At 31.2% G+C, this 19,691-nt stretch overlaps 1 protein-coding gene across 1 annotated transcript; it reads left to right on the top strand.

Annotated features, from left to right (window-relative positions):
- The first annotated feature begins 7,048 nt into the window (after positions 1–7,048).
- Positions 7,049–17,062, top strand: Miox (Myo-inositol oxygenase). Its single transcript, XM_088259629.1, has 7 exons — positions 7,049–7,202; positions 9,406–9,583; positions 11,212–11,420; positions 11,864–12,000; positions 14,290–14,424; positions 15,045–15,140; positions 15,631–17,062. The coding sequence occupies exons 1-7, from the start codon at positions 7,188–7,190 to the stop codon at positions 15,737–15,739; spliced, it is 879 nt and encodes a 292-aa protein (XP_088115755.1). The 5' UTR covers positions 7,049–7,187; the 3' UTR covers positions 15,740–17,062.
- Positions 17,063–19,691: the final 2,629 nt, after the last annotated feature.

The raw sequence follows: 19,691 nt of genomic DNA, 5'->3' as shown, positions 1-19,691 counted from the left end.
TACTTTACAAATGTTTTTATTATGTACTGTTGATTAAAAAATTATCTGATTTGCCCATGTTTTTAATTTTTTTATTATTATATTAACTCCACCTTCTCTATTACAATTGATAACTCACTGTACAAAGTGATTTCTTTTCTAATTTACTTCAGCCTTCTTCTTGTGTCCAGTATAGAACAAAGGCCTCCATCTTGGATTTCCACAGTTCTCTGTTGGACGCGACACTCTTCCATTTCAAGCCCGCCACTTTATTAATGTCATCTGTCTGCATCCTTTTCTAAGCCTCCAGTCAAACCTTTTTCATCCATCTATCCTCAGACATTCGTCCTACAGTCCTATATTTCTCTATGCAATTTAAACATTTTCTTCTTAACTTTATAAGAATCTGGACTTCCTATTTGATACATTATCACTATATGATTAAAGAAAACACTTGTTTTTTACCACTTGAGTTTTACTAAAGACTACAATTTCATATTATTGAGAAATAAAAATACTTTGTGTTCTGATCCACTCACATTTTTATTAACCAACTAGTTTCGGCAACAACCTATTGCCCTCTTCAGGGTTTCATTATTACTGAAACCCTGAAGAGGGCAACAGGTTGTTGCCGAAACTAGTTGGTTAATAAAAATGTGAGTGGATCAGAACACAAAGTATTTTTATTTCTCAAAATAATATATCAATATGATCCACAAAGTTAATGCTTTCAATATTCAAAACAAAATCAATTTCAAATTGATTTCACCAATCTGGTGGAGTCTTGAATTTTGTACCTTATGTAGCATAGTTTAATTTCACTTTTAATTTTTACTTCTAATTTTTATTTTTATTTTTCTTACTTCATTACTTTTAATTGTTATCACCCTTTTTTTACAACCAAATTTCTATTCTGTATATATGTGTTTAACCTGCACCTTTATTGTTTCTGTAAGCTTGTTGTGTTCCCATCTAATTGATGAAAAACATCAAAACTATTTGTATTGCACTGTATTTCGTTTATTGTAATATGTTTTTCATTGTTTGTGAACAGTAAATAAATAAAATAAAATAAATATAGATTGAAAAATATATCAAGTAAAAATATTTTTTGAATGTTGCATTCCCCTTAAAATTATGATAAATTGTAACAATCACATGGCAGATAGCTAGGAGCCACGTGCCATAAATTTTTTAATATTAGTTTCACAGATAAAGCGTGATATTAAATTTCCATTTCATATTTTATGACTTGCGTAACCTCTACAGATTAACGCCCTTTTGACCTCCAACATTAGCTAAATCGCCGCACTAATGTCTATTCAAATATATGCTTATTTCATTAATTTATTTTACATTAAGATCAGCAGACAGCAATTAATTGATTTAGTAGATAAAACTTTTTAGGTCCAATGTTTGTCAGGCACGACATTTTTTTTTTAAAGGAATAACCCGCAAAGTGTCTATTTTAGATGCTTGTCTGCAGGTAGGATAGTAAGGAAAGGGAAGGTAAATGTGAAAAATACATCACAAACACCCAGATCATTTGAAAATAAATCTTTCTTGAATTCATTTTGCAATTGGCGGGAATCGAATCCACGATGCCAGTTTCGCAGTCGAACAATTAAAAACAATATTTATTTAAACAAGCAATATAAATAGTTAGAGAGCTGACAATGTTTTAAATGGGAAATTCACATATTTTTGGTGGATTTTTTTTGTACGGTCATATAGAATGCCAACTAAATTAATAAAACTGTGGCAGTATGGTAATAACACTTCGAAACCCTTATCCGCACCCCAATGGTGCATAGGGCACTACATCATATAAACGCAGTGTTATCTTCATCATTAATACATGAAGGAAAGGTCATCAGCCCTCCGCTTCAGGCACCAGTCCAGGGTAATATTGAATAAATATTAGATTGAAAAAATCACTTATATTTATTTGAACCCCCCTGGGAATCGAACCCGGGACCTACAAAACGGTAGCCGAGCGTCCTGACCATTACACTACGGAGGCGGACGAACAATAACGCTTAACAATTTTTTTTTTCAAAAGAATTATCGCAAATGAGCCAACATGATGTAAGTCTTACCTCTTACTTATAACCCTTATCCGCACCCAATGGTGCATAGGGCACTGCATCGAATTGACGCAGTGTTATCATTACTTACATAAAGGCAAGGTGATCACTCTTGCGCTTCAGGAACCAGTCCAGGGTAATATTAAATAAATATTACAGTGTAAAATCACTAATATTTATTTTCACCCTCCCCCCTGGGAATCGAACCCGGGAACTCCAGCACGGTAGCTAAACACGCTGACCATTACACCACGGAGGTGGACAATCTGATTTAAGTCTAGTCCATATTTACCCCCTTTTCACTATCATAACCAGTGAAGATAATAAGACCCAAAGTCTCAGGTCAAATCGTCTGATGTAATAAAATATTTCTATTCCTACTCGTCTAATTAGTAGGGTGAACTGTATAGTAATTGGGCATTTAAGGCAGCTAGCATGTCATCAAAAATTCACTCAAAACTCGCATAAAAATATGAAAAATGCATTTTATTTTTGTAAATGAATTTTATCTTTGACTTAATCCATAAAATATCCAACCGTCCGAGCTTTCTTCAAAGTAGAGAGTAAAAATATTTTAATTTAAAAATGAATATATTAATTCCAAAAATATACTTTTTTTTTGTATTCCAACGTACCAGAGTTCCTGTAGACAAAAAAAAGTCCCTACCTTTTTAAGTACCTACCTTAACTTATTACCCGCCTGTACTGCCCCTACCTGTTTAAAAACTTTATGTATATGGAACACAACGAAGTGTATTTGTGGAATAAATCAATTTCATTATACTGTTTTATTTTCCAGTGAAGATGGGTTTTCCAGTTAAGCTGTGGATTAAGTATCTAAAACTTTAAGAAGACTGGAAAAGATTTTAATAAAAATAATTTATCATCAAAAGTACAGTAAATAGTTACTTAGTAGCAGTGATTATACATGAGATGATAGTTCATTCGAACCCTTATCCGCACCCCAATGGTGCATAGGACACTTCATCATATAAACACAGTGTTATCTTGATCGTTAACACACGAAGGAAAGGTGATTAGCCCTCCGCTTCAGGTAGTACCAGTCCAGGGTTATATAGAATAAATATTGAAGTGAAAAAAAAAACTTATATTTATTAGACCCCCCTTTGGGAATCGATCCCGGGACCTCCAGAATGGTAGCTGAGCGTTCTGACCATTACACTACGGAGGCGGAGAAAGAGAGATGATAGTTACAAATTCTAAATAAAGTTTTTTTAAATTTTTTTTATTTATTTATTTATTTTCATAATACATAGATACATTCAATATACATATTCATTTCATATATACATTTATTATACGTATTACGGCTCTTTAGGCATGGCCTGTGTTGAGCCGAATACTAACATGGTACTAAAGTAATGAAAAATCGTTAATATTTCCTCAAATAAGAACGTAGCCAGTTACTGGTAGTGATTATTTATTTGACAGTTTACTCTCATTTCGCCATTAATGTATATCACCGTTGTTAGGGAAAAGGTTATTCTATATGTTATTTTATAAATAAATAAAATATTTGTTCATACGTAATAGATATTAACAATAAAAAAATGCTTTTAATCACGAATTCATTTATTTTTTTCATTAATATATCAATAGTGTTTGAGCGAATCCTGAAAACTAGTTGCAAAATTAAAGTTTGTGGAAAATAATATTGATCTATGCATTGCCTCTATAAATCCAGGGTTAATATTTAATCCATCATTTAAAATTAAAGATAAAGTTATCGTAAACTTAAGTCACTGAAATTGATATAGAAATAAATAAACATCCATAAGGTGTGGCAAAAATGATCCATTTAACCGTAATATTTTAGTCAAGTCATTAGGATTAAGAGATAAGTCATATGATTATTCCTAATTGCATTTCTTATTATTATCTTATATGGAATGGAAAAATGATATCAGTTTAAATTGTCTAGGTACAGTGGACAAACGAGCAAAATGAAGCAACTGCCATTTTTTTTTAAATTTTGATGTCATGCATTGGAAAAAAGCAGTTATGTACATGTACTAAAAAAAGGCAGTAGGTTTTTTTTATAACAGGTATATTCAAAGAGCAGTAATCACCACCAATCTAATTACATTTTTAGAAGGTTAAACAATATTTTTTCGAAAAACGAACAGTATTTTTTTAAGGTTTAACAGTATTTTTCAGAAGGTATAACAGGAATATATATATTAGGAAGGTATATATTAGGAAATTAACAAAAATAATAATGATTATTTTCATCTCAGAGGGGAAAAAATAGTTAATTATAATAATAACTCTTTATTCCAGCTTGACTAAGTGGTGGGTGCAATACAACTTAGTCAGCCATATATGTTTTACAACATTTTTTTCTTTATACAATGAAATTAAAAATAAGAAAGTGAAAGAAAAAAATAAAAAATAATAATAATAAATTTGGAGAGATGTAGATGAAAATTATCTCGCTGGCAATTGGCAAATTCAAACAAATGTTTTTTTCTACATAAACAGAGCTTAAGATCAGGGGTCCCAAACCCTATACTTGTACATACAAATAGGCACAAACGCGCCCATGGAGGTATTTTTATTTGTCTGTATTAAATAATGAAAAAAGACAATTGAGTCTTAAAACTATTTTTTAATTATATTATTTATTGAACATTTTAATCTCTCTCTCTCTGGTCTCAATCCTGCGGATTGGTCTGCAGCAGCAGATAACATCTCCTTCGCCATTGTAGTCTATTTTCCGAAACCCTCTTCAGCTCCTCATAAGTCGAGCAGCCCATGTCTTCGTATAAGTTGCTTAGGTATTCGCGGCGTGGGCGTCCTCTGGCATTTATTCCCTCGATCCTCCCCTCTATTATTATGTGCAGGAAACCCTCTTTTCTCAACACATAACCGATCCATTTGGCGCATCTCTTGGAGATAGTCGCGAGTAAGTGCTTTCTTTCTTCGATTAATTGCAGTACCTCGTCGTTGGAGATGTGGTCTCTCTCCTATAGGTCCACATCTTGAACGCATTCAGCCTATTCTTATCTCTTTCAGATAGGCACCATGTCTCGCAGCCATACAGTAGCACACTCCATACATATGTTTTGACAAGAAGTTTGCATAGTTTCAGATCTATGTTATTTGATTGGAAAGTCACTGATTTACTGTTAAACGCAAGTCTTGCCTGGTGTATGCGACTGTCAATCTCACCTTTGAGGTAGACAAACTCTTTCTCATTTTTTAGGAGTACTCCAGACATGGACAATCTCGCTCGCTGTTCGGTCCATTTTAATAATAACAACATTCTAAATATACGAGTATCATAAGTTACTTTGAACAAACTTTTGTTTTTAAGATATCTATCATGTAATTATAAAAAAATCTTCTACTTCTGTTTATATTTTTTACAAATCTTTCATAAATAACTTAACACACTTTTCTTGTAAATTCTAGGCAAAAGCGTATAAATGTTTAAATATACAGATAAATTTATGAAATAAATGGAAATGAATATTTTAATTTATGTGTTTTTTAGTAATTGTTAAAAATTGTTGCCTTTGTGCCTGACACATTTTTGCTTTATGCTAAGTGCCTTTTAACAACAATGAAAAAAACACCACTCTAAATGGTTACAATGTTTTTCTTTTCTATGGACAATATCGACTACAATCTCATTGAAAGAGTTTAAGATGTGTCGGGAAAAAAACAAGGTGCAACATTTTTAATAATTTATGAGTTATGAGGCCCAACCCAAACTTAATGGATAATGCATGGCAGGATCATATAATGAGATAAGAGTCAGATTTATAGTAATATTTTTATTACTCTTATGTTTTTAACTGAATCAAAGACAAAATGTGGTTTTCATTTTTATTCATTCATAAAATAAGATTCATTGTTTAAAAAAATATCATAATAAAATGGGGAACCAGATCATTGCGATGATTATTGCGTTTTCTTATTTATTTATTTTTTCTATTATTTTTTTTCTCAATTTATCAAAGATATTCTTTGATAAAAAAAGATTCACAGTGTTCATATGTTCGATTCCCAAGGGGGGGGGGGTGAAAATAAATATCAATGATTTCACACTAAAATATTTATTTAAAAAAGATTCACAGTGTTCATATGTTCGATTCTTGAAAGTGGTCAGGTTAGGAGTCGTAACAATCGGCGGGTATGTATGAGGAGATGCATGAACGTGGAAGAGGCGAAGAATGTTTGCAAGGACAGAGTGGTGTGGCGCTCTATTCTCTCGTGTGATGGTTAGTTAGTTAGTTAGTTAGGGGGGGGTGAAAATAAATATCAATGATTTTACACTAAAATATTTATTTAATATTTAATATTAAATAAATATTTTATAACACTTATTACTTATTCAGGTAGTCCCTGAAGCGCAGGAGTGATTACCTTTCTTTCATGTAAGTAACAATTAAGATAACACTGCATCAATACAATGCAGTGCCCTATGCACCATTGGGTGCAGAGGGTTAGAAGTAGAATAAGTGTTCACACGACTGTAGTATAACAGTTAAGTCTTTACTGTCCTGAGTCTTTGATCAACTGCAAAACTAAAGTCTGTGTTTCAATTCCAAAAGGAAAAATCGATTTGATATTGGGTACTATTTTTCATACATTTCTTAATCATTCTTTCTTCCAAAGGAGAAGCCAGTAATAATCGAATGGTTAGTGTAAACTTATCCTAAAAATAAATAAATATAAAATTGGGTGTGCTACTTCTATAACACCCTTGAAATTTGTTTACAAATAAAATATAATCTACTATCTATCATAATATTATTAATTAAAAATGACATTTAGGTTTCTAAAACATAACAATTTTATCTGTACAACGTGATTACGAACGCACCACGCAATTCAATAACATTCATATGACTTAATTGAACATAATAAACATACAACCTTTTGGAAATTTTATTTATTTTGTATACTTAGATGTGTGACGTCAGTTCTATGACTAGGTATTTGGTGCTCATATTTAAATGCTGTACTGGCCAGATTCATATCATTTGCATTAAGTTCTTGGTTCGATAAAGTTAGAAAGCACTGAATAATATTAAAAGTCAATAAATAATCTGTTTTTAATTTTTTTTTCTGTGTGAGAAAAAATATTTGAAAATGGCAGCCAAAGTGGTAAGTTGTAAATAATAAAAATATGTTTTTGTTTTCTACATTTCATTATCAATGTTTTATTTTTTCTGTTTCTACGCTAATGTTATTGATCGCTTCATCCAGCTATATAGCAGTGTCACATTCAGATAATTTCAATTAAATGACATTGAAAAATATTTATGAATTTTTTTTTCAATCCTCTAATTCAAGATTTAGGGGACCCATTTTTATTTTTTGATGAAACCTTAATTTTGTCATCTTAATTTACAAATAATGTTTTTTTATGTAAAAGTTGAGATTTTATACTAATTTTTTTTTAACGGTACAAATATACCCATATATAACTGGTTATATATGGGTATATTTGTACCGTGATATAACACAGTTACATCTATAATTAAAGCAATAGAATATTATAACAACTTATAATGTTATATATTTTAAAAAAAACAACAATAAACCATAAATTTAAAAAATAAATAATAACTAAAGTTAAGTTATATCAACAATATAATATGTTATTAGAAGACTTATAATATTGTAAAAAAAGGTAATTAAAAACAAAAACAGAAAAAAAACAATCATTTAGAATAACAAAATAAAGTTAAATACAGTGAAACCTCTATCTATTATTCCTCGAATAATCGTTTTCCCAGATGTGTCGTTTATTTCTTCTACCCCAAATTAATTTCATACAAAAATAGATCGCATCGATCGTTTCTATCCACCGTTTTACGGCATTCATGGTTTGAATTATGCTACATATTTGATATAATATGTCTGATTTTTTTTGTACATTATTTTTAATTTTCTCAATTTGTTACATTCGACGACAATATTTCAACGTGTGGAACAGACTATCGAAAGCTTGTGTGATGGATACAGCAGAAGAAGTCTGAAGATCTTTGGGTTCTGTTTAACTTTGTATTTTTTTTTTAATAAATACATTTATTTACATCTAAAACTTGTATTCTTAAAATTTCGTCCTACCAATGGTTATACAGATTGGGAGGACGGTATTTTAACTCGATTGTATGTCCTTGTGTATTGACTTCTTTATCCCGCATTCATAGTTTATTTCAATAGGTCCCTTTAAAAACGATAGATGGAGGTTTCACTGTATTACAATAAATAAAGTAAACAGGTTATAAAATGTAATCTAAAATATTTTCCATACATTTGACATAAAACTTTTGATATAGGTATGAATTAAAAATATCAACCAATGACTATATTTATAGCCATACCTCACCATTATTGAAATATAATATACATTTGATAACTACTTTTCAAATGACTACAATAAAAAATACTTTGTTGACGTTTATGTTGATACCAGGTTGGTATCCTTAAGTTAATAAGTGATTCAGGCTTTCAATTAAATTGTCTAGTATTTCGAAAAGAAAAGAAAATTATTCTTATTTGACAACGTACTGTGAATAATGAAGGATTATTGTGATACATGCATTAATTTTAAATCAAACACAGGTTTTTTGAGTCTGCTAAGTTGTATTTTATTAACAAACAACAGATATTCGTTTGATAATGCCATAACTAGGCGAAACAACTGTCAAAATATGAATTTTTATGTGTTTTTGTTACTAAAATGCAACTTAGTAGACTCAAAAAATCTGTGTTTGATTTAAAATTAATACATAAATTAAAACGGAGTTCGACAAATTAAACGCCAAATCAATAAATAAATTTACAACATTTTGAGTGTGTCCAAATACTTGTTCACAAAATCTGGATTATCTCCAATTACAATTATAAGCCTAATAATAAAAATGAAAATGGTATTTTCTGGCGTTTCTCATGTGTGTGATTATAATCCAGGATTCGGATCTCACATACTAATATAAGAGTTTCTGCTTAGTAAAAAAGCTTCTTTACATCTCACCAACAGATGTCTCTAGTGAAGTTCTAGTGATTCATGAACAAGGTTTCTAAATTGGTTCATATATATAGAACTTCCAAGAATTTGAGTAGTGTGGTTGTCAATAATGGGTAGAATTGGTGAATGTTACACGTGTGTAAAGTGATCACTTAAACCAGCCTATGACGGTCGTAAGCCCCGTAAATGCCCAGACTTCCATATTCTTCTTCATCTTTGATGAGACGTCAAAAAATAAAAATAAAAATAAAAAAAAAAATTATTGTGATTACTTATATATACATGTAAATAAACTGCATTATTACAAACTAATACAAATATATATTTTAGGAAAGTAATGTTTCAATATTGGATCCATCTGTATTGATGCGACCCGAGAAGATATACAATAATAAGCCTTTGGAAGCTTTCCGTGACTATACTGTGGATGAGAATGATCCTATAAAGGAAAGAGTCAGGAAAACATACAAGTTGATGCATACTCATCAAACTGTGGATTTTGTACATGGTAAGAATGCATAATATCGCGGAGTTAATATTACTGCATACTACTAGGTAACTTTTGAGTAAGCTTAATTTAAACTAACTAACTAACTAACCATCACGCCGCTTCCCCGCAGGGGTAGGCAGAGAGAATAGAGCGCCACACCACTCTGTCCTTGCAAACATTCTTCGCCTCTTCCACGTTCATGCATCTCCTCATACATACCCGCCGATTGTTACGACTCCTAACCTGACCACTTTCAAGTATTTGGCATACCTGATCGTGCCATGTTTTTCTCGGTCTTCCTCTGCTTCTTTTCCCGCTAACATTCGCCTCATAAATTTGTTTTACCGTTCTTTCCTCACTCATTCGTTCTACATGTCCAAACCATCTCAACACACCTTTCTTAATTTTATCGATAATGCTTATCTCAGCTTTGCATTCCTTCCTTATTTCACTATTCGCACATCTATCATACATCGTTTTGTTACACATTCTTCTGAGAGATCGCATTTCGACTGCATTCAGTCTACTTTCATCCTTCTTTTGCCAACTCCATGTTTCACTTCCATACATTAGAGTTGGAACCAGGACTCCGTTGTGCACTGCCAGTTTAGCTTCCGCTGATAGGTTTTTATTTGCTATAACTGATTTCAGTGCAGCTTAATTTAGTAATTTAAATTTGAGATTATGAGCAGTTTGATAAATAAGCTTTATTTAATTATTAGAATATTTTACAAAATAATAAAAACATAAAAATTACTGATGATTTCAATGCATTTGACTCATATACAGACAAGAAAATAAAGTTATATTTTTAGTGGCTAACTCGAAAAATATGGATTCAAAGTTACTCAGCTGTATTTAGTAGATATATCATGAACTTTAAGTATAAATCTTTGTAAATATACGCAGTAGGTACTTTATTTGTGGCATTCCACCATTTTATTCGGCAATACAGTATCTACCATTTCTGACTTCTCATTGATGGGGAATCATGAGAATGTTGAGCGACATAAACATTAATTTATATAAATACATCCGAGATATTTTACAAACGATGAAAGAAACATTGCAATTATTATCAGTATTCATCAGATCATATATATCCCGGGTCCACTGGTGCTTTCAGGTGCTTTTTCCACTAAGCTATGTAGACATCTATCCAGACTGAGAAATTAATAAAAACCTATTTTATTGCCAGAGTGAATTTTGGGCACCCTTTAGCTTCAAACAAGTTTTTGTCCGCCTCCGTAGTGTAATGATCAGCACGCTGGACTACCATACTGGAGGTTCCGGGTTCGATTCCCAGGGGGGGTCAAATAAATATTTGTGTACAACATTTTGAGTGTGTCCAAATACTTGTTCACAAAATCTGGATCATCTCCAATTACAGGAGTTATTTTCATATTATTTTTTGACATCTCATCAAAATATTAGTGATTTTTTCACTGTAATATTTATTCAATATAACCCTGGACTGGTACCTGAAGCGGAGGGCTGATCACCTTTCCTTCATGTGTTAATGATCAAGATAACACTGCGTTTATATGATGCAGTGCCCTATGCACCATAGGGTGCGAATAAGGGTTTGAATTAGCTTCAAACATGGACACTAACCAACTTTTTCAAATTTTATTATTTTATTTTAGGAAAGATGGAAAAATGGCTGAAATTTAACCATGTGAAAAGTACAATTAAGGATGGACTTATAAAATTAAATGATCTAGTGGATGAATCGGATCCAGACACAGATGTTCCCAATATTGTACACGCTTTCCAAACTGCAGAACGTATTCGGGCTGATCATCCCGACCTCGAATGGTTTCAACTCACAGGATTAATTCACGACTTGGGAAAGGTTAGTGACTTTTTGAATACTACACACACTGCATAATCGCCAATGTTATTGTCTAAAGTTTTTGGATTTTCCTACAAATCCAGATGCTCAAAGCATTTTTGTGAATTGTTGCGCTCTATGTCTTGAATTTTCTGGGCAGACATTACACTTTACATTGTACTGATGAGCGGTCTATACTGAATTGAGTAAAGATTTCTTCAGCAAATCTTAAAGAAGTCATTACTTGATTCAGTTATTGGATTCTATCACTCAACGCTAATCACACTAATCAGTGCAAAAATTTTGTGATTAAATTCTTTGTTTATAAATATGATTTAAATACATATGTTTGTAAATAAATCCTATTAACTATGTATTTTAAAAAATTGGTGAAACTTATAGGTGTATTACAAAAATTCACCTAAATTCTTCATCACAAGTAAAAAAAGATATGATATCCTTAGGTAATGGCATTTTATGGTGAACCGCAATGGTGCGTTGTTGGAGACACCTTTGTAGTGGGTTGTGATTGGGCGCCGTCCATCGTGTACCGAGATACGAGCTTCGAAGACAATCCTGATGGAAATGACCCCAGATATAAGTAAGCCACAAGCTATCATCATTGCCATCATCATGGAAAACCATGTCTTTATGTTTCCACCTTCCTTTAACATGAGACGTCATTCAATAATTATAACATTACATTAACATATTTATTGTAACTGCAGACAGTTGGTAGAATTCCATATTGAATTGTTGGGTAATATATCCAAAATAAAACACGGTTTGTTGGATTGAATTCTACATTTATTTATGTATATGTTAATACGTGACGCGTTTCGTCTTATTAAGACATTATCAAATACTCATGTGTAAATAATAAAACGCGTCACGTATTAACATATACATAAATAAATGTAGAATTCAATCCAATTAACCTTGTTTCATTTTGGAAATATTACCCAACAATCACATCAACACACCTAATTCAACAGCAAATAAAAAGTTTATACCCAAGAGCAGGAAATTTATGATGTTTTTCTCTATGAATTTTAATAATTCAATATGTAAAGTAGAGTACCCATTCGAAACATAAGAGGTTTGCACAATTGCAACTAGTTAGTATGTCTAGTTGCAATTGTTCTAAAAAGACTGCTCTGATCTAATGCAACAGTGAAGCCAACGCGAATATACTAGGTGCAAAGTGCATCTCCATTGGAGAAGCTGCAGTTGCTTGGTACAGTTCATGTTTATTATGAAATCTTCTTGAAATGTTTTTTTAAACTGTCTCATTCACAGATGAATACACAGAAAATGATTCCACAACTATAATTTACTATATTTTATTCAATCTTACTTAATCATTTTAGGTACATTTGCACCCATTAACATTATGACTTAATTGGTTCTATTTAATACTAGATAAGGAATTGTTACACTTTCAGTTATTGCTTAATAATTGTTATAATTTAATATTCCATACTGTTTGTTTCTATGTTGTTTTAAAATAAAGATAAGAAAACTTTTAAAATTGTTTTGATAATATTTTTTAAACAAAAAATTAGCATTTAATCCAATAATAAACTCTTATCTGCTTAGTCTTGGGAAAAAATAATCCCCGTTTTGGTTAATCCCCAATTTATATAAAAACTAAGTAATAATGATATATTATAATTCTGTCAAATCATAATGTCAATTAACGCAAAATCAAAAGATATAATAAATCAATAAGCTACAGTAGTTTGAAAAAATATTGAGTATTTAATAATAATAAAGTCTCAGAAAATGATATTATCAAATTAGAGTCAAATGTATTTATGCATACTCATGGTAGGTATTTTTAATACAGTGAAACCTCTATCTATCGTTTTTAAAGGGACCTATTAAAATAAACTATGAATGCGGGAAAAGAATGAATGCGGGAATACGCGAATAGATACGACCGAGTAAAGATACGGTCATCCCAATCTGCATAACCATTCGTAGGCTAAAATTCTAAAAAGAATACATGTTTCAGATGCAAATGTATTTATTTAAAAAAAATACAAACCTGAATAGAATTTTAAAAAATACTTTTGTTTTTTAACTGTTTTATTTTCGTAAGTCATTAGTATATTTTCGGCTTTGCAAATAGTATTTTTTTCAGCATCGGTTATTGAATGTGCGTTGTAGAAAGTTTTCTTTCAAAGAGTGTGCACGCTTCTGGAAATGCAGGTACAGGCAGCGGCTCCTTTTCATCAATATCAACCTCTGCTGCTATCGGTTACACAGGCTTTCGATAGTTTATATCCGTTTCCGTTGAATGTAAGAAAATTGGAAAAATAAAAAAAAACAGACAAAATGCATCAAATATGAAGCTTAATTCGAACGATAAATGCGGTAAATGGTGATAGAGAAACGATCGATGCGGTTTAGTTTAGTATGAAATTAAGTCGGGATAGAAGAAATAAACGACACATCGGGAAAACGATTATTCGAGGAACGATAGATAGAGGTTTCACTGTATATCAAAAAATCTGTGAATGTCACGATAGAGATTTAGGGCTGGGCTTACAGATACTTATAAAAGAACAGCATAGAAAATGCATCACAGACTGTAAATAAACAATCTCTTATATGGATGGAACGGAAAAAATTCTAATTTAATATCTTCTTCTAATCCTTATCCGCACCCAATGGTCCATAAGGCACTGTAAATCAAACCAGTGTTATTTTAATGATTAATTATATGACTGCTAGATGATGAGTTTTGTGACTCAAAATCACTTTTTGACCGCACCGGGAGCCCGGGATTTCCAGCACAGTAGCCAAACATGTGAACTACTACACTACGGAGGCAGACTTTAATGACAATTTGAAATTTAATGTAAGTGATAATTTTTTTTTTCAGTACAAAGTATGGCATATATAAAGCACACTGTGGTCTGGACAATATAATGTTGTCGTGGGGACATGATGAATATCTCTACAGAGTTCTCAAACATAACAATGCTAAACTTCCTGAAGCTGCCTTTTACATGATCAGGTACTTGACATTTTTTTATCAGTCATTAGTAATTGAGGCTATATTACAGCTAGACTGAACTGTTTTGTGCATTCATGAACAGGATAAAAATCCCAATAGTAGCCATGGCACATGAAAAAGAAGAAGTAATTAAGGACTTTACAGAGTTCCATTTTTTGCTGTCATAACCAATACCATCGAGTTCTAATACAGTTCTAACCACAGACTAACTAATTTATATAGACAAGCTAATTTATATAGTTCTAACTGGAGAAGCTGACCAAAGAAAAAAGTGTAAATTTTATTTGAAGGGATGCTCAGTGTTGCCAATCTAAAGTCAGTAGATATTAAATGTGCTAGAAAGAGAAGGAAATACACCCACTGCGAATTCCATGTATACATTTTATGTGTTTAGCTTTGCTTAGTAATCGAAACATAAAAAATAATTATATTCCTTGATTTGAGATGGCTGGCATTTTCAAGCAACAATAGGTGATGTACAAGCACCTCACATCATATAGCTACCTGCCATATATGTATATGGGGTATAATCGTAGATTTAAACTAAACTAATTTTGATAATGTCATCAGGCTATGAATATGATGACATTATTGATGTTTTTTTCTTCTGATTTTCATAGGTATCATTCATTCTATCCCTGGCATGCTGGTGGAGACTATAAACATTTGACCAATGAAAAAGATGAATCCATCCTTAAATGGGTATTAGAATTCAAGTAAGTTGTATAAATTAATTAAAATAAATATTTGTAAAAGCAGCCATGCATCCTAGTGAAGAATTATAAATGCATATTTTAAATTCTTTACCCGTTTTAGTATTCCTATAAACATAAACTAGTTTAAAAAGATGAACTTGCTTAATAATATCTATTGAATTGGATACATGAATACCTTTCTTTTGCATTTCCTCTATTAATAATTTATTTTTACTTATATGAAATTAACAACTTATTGACATTTATTAATTGCCATTTAAAAGAGTTGTGACCGCCATTTAAAAAAAACTGTCAACAAATGGGTAGGAAATACATTTTCATATTATATTGACATCACATCCATCCAATAATACAGTACATTAAATTTTATTAAATATTTTTTAATGCTATGAATATGTTATTCTCTCATATCATATATGATTAAGCTTTTGATTGGAACACACAATAAATAATGTAGAACTTTAACATTATGTATTTGTATTTTTTGTAGCAAATATGATCTTTATACAAAAAGCGAGGACATTCCTGATATTGAAGCTCTGTGGCCGTACTATGAAAACCTCATAGACAAATATATTCCGGGAGTACTTGAATGGTGATTCTTTCACAAAATAGTGATTACTTTTTTCAATTAGATAAATATACCTAATAACTTTAACTTTAAGTAACAATTTAATATTTAGTAAATTAGCTTTGTTAGAAAAGCAGGTATTAAGAAAATTGGTGCTTCTTATTGTATAAAACAAACTGTAATCGACTTTATTATAAGTTAACTTAGCCATGTCCATGATATGGGCAATCATATACAAATGCAGCTTTAAAGAGTATTTTTTTTATTAAATATATTACAATAATAATAATACAAACTATCCCTCGTTGTCCACACGGGACATGGTTATCTTCCGCACACGGTTATCTTCCACAAACAAGCTGTTACATCTCAGAAAAAAGTAACTGGCTACTCTGGGACCTTCAGATATCGCATCCGCTGCTCTACCGATTAAGCTAAGTAGTCTGTTACCTTAGTCGGAAATGAACCATTTTCTATCTAATATTTTTTCATCATTGACTTCTATTTTGTTTTCCACTAAAATAAACCGATAAAATAAATAATACATACATAAATCCTTCACCGTGCCTTCCTTGGCATCATCCCTTCCTCTATTAATAATTTATTATATGTGAAATGTATAGCGTTTATAATCATTGCTTTTAAAATAAAATAAAAACACATATAAATAATGATATTGCACAACTCTTTTAACAAAATACTAAATGAAATATGCACATTTATTAAAAGTATTACTACATATTATGCAATATAGTACTGTGTACCGACCAAAGTTATCAAAAAAAATTGAAATATTTTTTTGGTTGTTTATTTTGTGGTAACTGAAATTATGAATATAAGGAAGATATATGTATAAATTTTATATTTACAATCAATTAATAACACATGTATTTTTTACTTATCATTGCTTTTAAAAAATAATTCTAGATTGTTAAGGAAAATGGCTTTTGTTTAGAACACGTAATGTAATCATAATTATTAATGTTTAATAAAATTTATATTATGAATGACATCCGCCTTGCCATAATTTCTTTTAATGTTGACATTATTTTTGTGCAAGCAATGTAAAACATTTTACTATAGCAACATATTTTCTTAAGTAAAAAACATGTATATTTACGCCAGCAAATACGATTTATATCAAAATTATCGATATTCTTTTTCATGGGCAACGTTATTACGATGACATCACAACTTTTTTTTATGTAAAATGTCGTGGGTAAAGCAGTTAAATAATGTTAAGTGTGGTTTTAGTGTATAAATGCAACCACAGATGGCAGTACAAGTGCCATTTTAGAAATAAATGTCACTGGGCTTTAGCTATAAGCGCAGGCGTTCATGTATACCCCTTTGAGGAAAGTTTTGTTTGGATGACCATTTACAGCCATACAACATCCCGAACAGCTTAACAATAATCTTCGTGCGGAATGCATTGGCATTCCTCATCGTTTTATATGATGGTGTTTGAAAATGATGCGGATTGCATCAAAAAACATGTCACAGTAGATTTTAGGAAATTTTGGTATTTATGAAATTCCACAATTAAATAAATACCACAATTAGTAAAATATTGCTTATATTTATTTTGACTCGTCTGGGGATTGAACCCGGGTTCTCAAGTACGCATGCACAGAGAGTTAATTAAGGTAGGCAGTAGAGGTAGGTAGTAAGGTGGTACTACTTAGTAAGGTAGGGTAGGTACTGGTTGCATTTTTATGTCATGCGGGCGAGTTAGGACAGGCATTGCTTTTCTGCTTATTTGGAAGGCACGCCCCTGCACGTACGGTAGACAAACGCATTAACCACTACACTGCAGTGGTGAACAAAATATAAGTGATTTTTGCAGAATAATAATAAAGACTTTTTTTCATCACATTTATTAACAACATATTGATAGTTTAAATCCAAAATTACAAAGTTATTAACCAAAGCATGTTTGCGACTGTTCTCTCTCCGACATCTTCTAAAATTACGATTGTATACTACAATAGAACAACAATTACAGTAAAAAATAAAGCTAAAGAGGTAAATTGGAATTTCAATCAAAGTTAACATATAGCGTCCAAATATTTAAGTTTGTATTTCACAGAAATATTTTCAATTGAAATGGGATACAATATAATATAAAAAATATGTACATATTTTTTGGTTTATTTACATATTCTGTAGTGTATAAAACCGCAGTTTTACAAGAAAATACATATTTTTAGACATATAACTATTTTGTTCTGAAGCTCAATAAATAACTAACTAATGCGATATATGATACATAAGGCTGCAAAATACATGTAATATTAGTTTATATATATTTTTTTTAATGTTCCTATAATGCTCTTATTGGTAACGAGGAGTTTATAAAAAAAATGACAATTATTTATATGACATTTTTCGTACAAAGAAAAACTTTTAAAATCAATTCCATTGGTTTACACATTTTACAAGCCTCATGGGGTTAAATTTTCCAACAAACACAACCTTTCAATCGAAACACGATACACACTCGTACGTCTGGTCCAATAGTAGGCACAAAACAGTCTCAATTCCCAATCACTTAAAGAAAAAGTCACAATTATCATCAAATTGCGCAATCAAAGTTCCATGGGTGATTTATTCAAACAATTTGACCAAATTTTGCAAGGCCATTCTTAAAACACGGAGTAGCATGGTTGTTAATCATGGCTATAATGGTAAATGTTGCTATGACAGGTCGTAAGCCTTGCGGATACTTTTTTTCTATTGAGGTATCAATAGAAAAAACTTGATATAAAATAATTCATAACTGTTTTGAAAACTGACTTGAACTATTTTTCATTTCATCCATAGATTTTTTTTAATTGTTCAATTTATGAAAATTGTAAGCGAAAACTCATATTGCTCATTTGGTGCAACAATGGAGTAATTACACTTTTAGAAATATTACAGGAGATGCCATTCAGACATAGCAACAGAAATGGCGCCATTTTACTCAATTCTACAATGAAACTCGCGCCATCTCACAGCATTTAACCAAAAATCAATTCTGTCAATGTAAATAGTATTTCCGAACATTTTGACATATTTAACTTGTTTTAAAAAAAGTGTAATTACGTCATTGTAGCACCAAATGAGCGATATATGCTTCTCAGTTATTCATATATATATATAGTTTTTCCCGCATTATTTTAAGAACATTCACAATAAAGAAAGCTATTATTAGTTGATAAACACAATACATTGTTTTCAGCTAGTAGAAATACAAGCCATATATATTATATCTCAATTATGCTGCCAGAGATTACATAAAAAAATATATAAACAGTAAATCTCCAGTGATTTTAAACTATCACAACTTTAGTTTTAGTAAAAAATACATGCATTGTGATGTTTTGCTGACCACCCTAACTAACTTAATAATATAGCGTATAGATTTTAAAAACTTGTTTTATAAAAAATATGTTGGGAAAAATATTTACAATTTATTCACAAAGATATTTTACATCATGCTCCCTCAACGCATGTTTGTTCGATAATCCATTCAGTAAAATTAAACAAAATTCTCTTTAAGGTGACTGACCGGAGCATTTCATCGTAACATAACACTCGCGGCGAGCATCACCGAGCGTCCAAAAGAGATATGGATGGAGCTCGGCTCGCTGTACTGACTGCCTGAATGCTCGCATCGTAACGTGTTACGTTACGACGAATGCTCCGATCGGTCTCCACCTTTTAAACATTACACAAAATTATCAAAGCAGGCAAAATATATTTTATTATAGTTTGCCTGCCTCCGAGTGTAATGGTTAGCGTGTTTGGCTACCAAGCTGGAGATCCCGGGTTCGATTCCCAGGAAGGTATAAATAAATATAAAAAAAGTGTTTTTTCACTCTGATAGTACCTGAAGCGCAGGACTGATCTTGACATCACATAATTAAGGTCAAATTTAATTTGATTCAGTGCCCTATGCAACATCGGATGCAGATAAGGGTCAGTAGTATTTTAAG

Source organism: Brachycentrus maculatus, unplaced genomic scaffold (assembly GCF_059751285.1).
Source record: "Brachycentrus maculatus isolate JH-2025_06_01 unplaced genomic scaffold, ASM5975128v1 h1tg000119l, whole genome shotgun sequence".
Lineage (NCBI taxonomy): Eukaryota > Metazoa > Arthropoda > Insecta > Trichoptera > Brachycentridae > Brachycentrus > Brachycentrus maculatus.
The sequence above is the reverse complement of the archived record's forward strand: the minus strand, read 5'-3'. Positions and strand labels throughout refer to the sequence as shown.